The sequence below is a fragment of the Mus pahari genome, chromosome 6 (genome assembly GCF_900095145.1).
Source record: "Mus pahari chromosome 6, PAHARI_EIJ_v1.1, whole genome shotgun sequence".
Taxonomy (NCBI): Eukaryota; Metazoa; Chordata; class Mammalia; order Rodentia; family Muridae; genus Mus; species Mus pahari.
This window is the reverse complement of record NC_034595.1, coordinates 105,754,995-105,760,146: the sequence shown is the minus strand read 5'-3', so window position 1 is coordinate 105,760,146 and position 5,152 is coordinate 105,754,995. Positions and strand designations below refer to the sequence as shown.

General features: G+C 54.3%; 1 protein-coding gene across 1 annotated transcript in view; it reads right to left on the bottom strand.

Moving 5' to 3' along the window:
• Positions 1-917: 917 nt before the first annotated feature.
• The window catches only part of Ttc34 (tetratricopeptide repeat domain 34), an 18,367-nt gene continuing 14,132 nt past the window's right edge, over positions 918-5,152 (bottom strand). Inside the window, exon 8 of the mRNA XM_021201308.2 lies at positions 918-4,295. Coding sequence (XP_021056967.2) covers positions 3,768-4,295 — 528 coding nt within the window. The 3' untranslated portion in view covers positions 918-3,767. The remainder of the gene's footprint in view (positions 4,296-5,152) is intronic.

Here is a 5,152-nt window from a genome sequence, read left to right as displayed (position 1 = left end):
GGCTGTACTCCAGATTTTCAAATATGAGCCGGGAATGTGCTCAAAGAAAGTAATAGGGCTCTAAACAAGAGCTGATCAAGCCTGGGTGCCCTTCGAACAGTTCTCCTGGCCTCCAAGGGCATCAGGAGGGGCTGGACCACAAAGCCTGGGTCCCATAAGAACAATCTCCTAATGGGGCTGTTTGAAACATTGGGTCTGTGCTCTGAGGGTAGTCCATGGTCCTGGAGAAGGGCAGTCTCCAGCTGCAGCTCAGAGCTGGGATCAGACCTCAGGTTTATGACCTGGTGTTTGGCATAGGATTAGGAGTTATTTTTCTTTAGGTATGGCCGAGTGCTTAACAAAAGCATAAATTGAGGAAGAATTTAATTGAGCGGTCTGAAGGTTCGGTGCATCACGGTGGGGAGGCAGCTGACCTCCTTACATCTGCAGTCAGAATGACGGACACTTGCGCCCAGCTCGTTTTCTCCTTTTTATTCAGTCCAGGATGCCAGCCCATGGAATGGTGCCACCCATATCCAGGGTGGTTCCTCCCTCTTTAGTTGAACCTTTCTGGAAATACTCTTGCCAACACAGTCAGAGATGTATCTCCGTCCGAGGTGATTCCAAATCCAGGCAAGTTGATGCCGATTAACCAGCAAAGAGGGATTTGTCATGAAAACTATGCAAGCCCAATGCCAGGCATAAGGTGTGGTTAAGCTTCACCGGAGCGGGGCTGGGCAGCTTGAGTCGGGGAGCTGTTTCCTGAGCACAGAGGGGCAGCTGACGTCTGGTGGATGCCTCAGAACTTTGCAGTCTGTGATGTATCACTTAGCACTACGGCAGACACACCAACTCCCTAACAGTCAACAGCTCCCTGTATAAACTGATGCTACAGCGGGCGTGGCTTCTACCGCTGTCTTTGTAGACGTCTCCTCCTGCCCACACAAGGAGGCTGGTCAGTTAGCCTCAGGGATGCTCTTGTCCCTGACTTCCCCTGCATGGAGAGTCCATGTGTGGGATACTCTGGTCTCGTGGGTTTTTTTTTTTTTTTATTGTTGTTGTGTGTTTTTGTTTTCTATGCCAGTTCCTAGGATTGAGCTCAGGCCCTGTGCTTGTACAAGAAGCACTTTACTGAGGTGTTACCCTGAGGTGATACCCTGCCCTGTTGCTGAGTTCTTACAAGAAAGACTAGGGCACTGAGCAAGAACTGGACTCTAACTTGGAATGGGCACATCTGGATGGGCTGAGGTGAGGGCCTCTAGTCCTTCAAGTGCATTTGGGGACACTAGCCTTTCTCACTTGAAAATGCCATGGTCAGTCAGTGCTAAAAGACCTGGCTTTAGGCCCCTAGCAGGTCAGTTTTGGGGGGAATCCCTGAGTACGAATGAAGACCAAGTTGGGCCCTTGAGGCTGTGGTTACACACTGTGATACCTCCAGGAGTTCTGGGGAGGCAGGTGGGAACAGAGAGTAGGGTCATAGCTAACTGGGCACACAGATCCCCTGATGACGACTCTGTTGTATCCGTTCACACTCTGCCGGAAGCGACCCATGGTTTGCTTTGTGAAAGCTGGATTCCATGGTCGACAATAAACTAGAGACACTGGAAATACGCAAGGGCTGGACACCTGCCTTTGGGACACATGGCTTGGGTTCTTTCCACTCCAGTCAGGCATGGGAGGAGGGGCTGGATGGTTGTGGGTAGGCTCTGGGGGGCTGCAAGGAGGTAAATGGATTTGCAGAGTGTGAGCTCTAGATGGTGGGGGCCAGCAGCCCTGGACATGTCCTGTAGGCATATACCCCAGCTAGGGTGAATGCATAGCTTCTAGAACCCTCCACCACAGTCTCTAGGCTGCTGGGGTGCCTGGTCTAGCCTGGGACTCTTCTATGAGACAGTGTGTAGGCTGAAGGGCTTGGCCAGCTAAGACTCATCTCCATCTGCAGGCATTAGAGGTCTGTGGTCAGGACAGAGGTCATGGTGTGGAGACACTGCACGTCACTGAGACAAAATCCTACAGGCTGGGGCCTTATCAAGTGAGATTTATTTCTCATGGTTGTGGAGGTAGAACTCCAAGGAGGAGCCCTGGTAGGTATGTGGGGACGGGCCTGCATCCTGGTTTGTAGGTGGCACTCCCCCACTCCGTTCTCATACATGGGTGGGCTGAAGTGCCTTCAAAGCCACAGACCCCAATCTTTAGGGCTCCATCATCACAACCTATCTCCTCCCCACCTGCCAGACCTACATTCTGGCAACATCTCATTGGTAGTGGATCTCAGTGCATGGATTTCTGGGAACCCATTCAGACCTTCAGACCACAGCAAGGTGCCAGATCAGTGGGAGAGAGAGAGAGAGAGAGAGAGAGAGAGAGAGAGAGAGAGAGAGAGAGAGAGAACGCTAAGACCTCAGGAGACCACAAGGTGCTGGGTGATGCCCCTGGTAGCCCGGAGGAGCTCTGTCAGATCTGAGTTCCTTCATGTTTAGAATGTCAAGGCTGAGGCATCATGGAGGGAATGGGCACCACAGGATACCTTAGGCTGAAAGGCAGCAAAGGCACAGGATGTGGAGGGCACACCCAGGTGACAACTGCTTGACCTTGGTGCTGATGGATGTTGGCAAGTGTCTGCCGTGCCAAGGGACGCCCAGGTGGAGAGATGGACATGAGGTGGGTGAAAGGGTAACCCGGTGGAGATGTGCACCAGGCTATCCTAAAGATCATGGTGGGGAAGGGCAGCAGGAACCAGGGTGTGCCTCACAGAAGAGCCTTTCTGGGCTCCCTGCTCTTCCTGGCCCTCCTGTGGAATGCGTGGAGGCATAGCTTGGCAGGTCTCGGGTATTACAACAGCAGGGAGGAGGGCTCCCACACCATGGAGGGATGTCAAGGCGGGTGAGAAAGCTTTCATAAGAAGGGACTGCTAATCCTACCTAGTCACTTCATCACTGCCTGGGGACGGGCAGGATCAGGAATCCTGTATCTGAACCGGGGGGGGGGGGGTTGGTTTGTGTAGGTCAGATGGTGGGTTTCAATGGTGCTAAAAGGACTGCAGGAGGAAGGGGCAGAGAAGACAGCATGGGGCAAAGGGAAGTCTCAGAATAGAAGCCAAGGAAAGGGGTTTGCCATGTCATGCCAAGCAGTCCTGTCCATTGTGGTGAGTGCATGAAGTACTCCAGCCCGGCCCCTGTGACAGCTTTGGTGATGGTGGTAGTGAAGGTGACAGGCTGGAGCCCCATTGGCAGGGATCGAGACTGGATGGGAAGTTTGCCTACATAAAGCTGTCTCAGCTCAGATGCATCAAAATCACGAGCTGACACCTTGGACAGTAGGCCGAGTGGAAACCTGGGGTCTCTCAACCTTATGAGGGAAGGGGCTGCCTGGGCTGTGCCTGCTGGCATGGACACTGGGTCCCTGGAGAATGACCTGGCAAGGTCAGTTCCACACAGGCAGCCAGGAATCTGGAGCAATCCAGGCCTGCTCTAAGCAGCCTCCTCCCCAGGGAGGGCTCCCTGGGCCATCGACTCTCCTGCTAGGCCCTGAGGCGCTAGCCCTGATCTTGCCCGTGTCCCAGGTGTAAGCAGAGCACTGAGGCTGCCCAGTGCAGTGGGGCTGTGGTGAGCCACCCAGGTTAGCTGTTCTGCATAAGCAGGAAGTTTCTCCTAATCCCACAGCAAAGGACAGGCAAGGGTGGCCAGTGGAGAGAGCCACTCTTGGATCTGGGGAGCCAGGCGCACCCTAGATGAGAAGCAGTGCTGATGGAGGAGTCAAGCGGGGGAGTCAAGCGGGTCAGCCTCTGGTTAGTGTAGTCTGCAGCCAGAGGCAGCCAACTTGCGAGTCCTCAGCTTCAGCTTCTTTAGCTCACCGTGGCTGGGGTCCACCCCAAGTCCATTCTGGACTGCTGTCCAGGCCTCCTCAAAGCGTTGTTCCTCTAGACAGCGCTGGCCATGGATCAGGAACACACTGGCTGTCATGGCCCGGCCTGGTTGCTCCAACAGGCTGCTTTGAGCCTGGGCTGGTGCCAGGGCCAAAGCTTGGGTAAAGGCCCCTGCGGCTCCATCCTTATCCCCCAGGCTCAGAAGCAGGCGACCCTGGGTGCAGAAATCTTCTGCCCGGCTTGGCAGGTCGCTGTCCTCTGCAGGCTGCCGCAGCACCCGGTCCAGGTCCCTGAGTGCCCGGTCATACTCCCGCAGCTGGGTCAAGCAGGCCACTCGGAGACGCAGATGGTAAGGATTGTTGCCTCCCGCCAGGATGGCCAAAGAACAGTAGCTCAGTGCCCTTCCTGGATTCCCTAAATCCAAGATGTTGCTTGCTTCCTTGGCAGCGGTCTGGGAAGGGGACACAGGAAAAGAGTTAAGTCTCTGAATATAGCGAGCCTCTGCTGGTGTCTGTCCGCTCCCTGTGCAGAAGACACCCACACTCTGGAGGCCTGGTCATGGGTAGGGGTAAGGGACTGGTTCCCTTCTGTGACTGAGAGCTGCGGCTGGCCCAGCATGTCTGTTTCCCCATAGTTCCTAGGCAAAGCAGCGGCAGGTCTGCACCGGAAGTTGCTAAGCGTCTTTATCTCCTCTTCCCTGATCCTGTTTCTCTAGGCCACTATGAAGGCAGGCAACTTCATCTCATCATAAATCCATTAGACTCACAGGATTCCTCCCCTGCTCAATAACCCACAACAGTTCCACAGAACCTAAAGACGGGCCTCTGGGTTCCTCCCTCCCCCTTTTAACTGCATCCAGTGTCACAGCATACAAGACCATAAACTCTAAAGCCTTCAGTGGCTCCGAGGATCCAGGGCAGAGTCACTCCTACAGGGGGCAAATACCACAGATATTTTTGCTAGGAGGGACGAAGGGTTCTGGGGCCTACAGGGACAGAGGACCTGCTTTCCAGCATGGGGTGCGGCGCCATCTCCCAACACTAGACTGAAGGCTCCCACGGAGGACTCAAGGCTCTGAGGCTCGCACAAAACCGCCCGCTTTTCTTGTTCCCTGCTGTGTGACCCTGCAAGAGCCTCATGCCCTCCTTGCTGCATGATTCACGTGGCTGCTGGGTACAGATAGAAGGGATGCAAAAGCTTAAAAAAAAAAAAAAAAAAAAAAAAAAAACAAAAAACAAAAAAAAGAAAGCAAAACAAAAGGCCCAGTTTCTCTAGCTCTGCGCCCCGCCCCTCCCAGCTCGGGGAGGG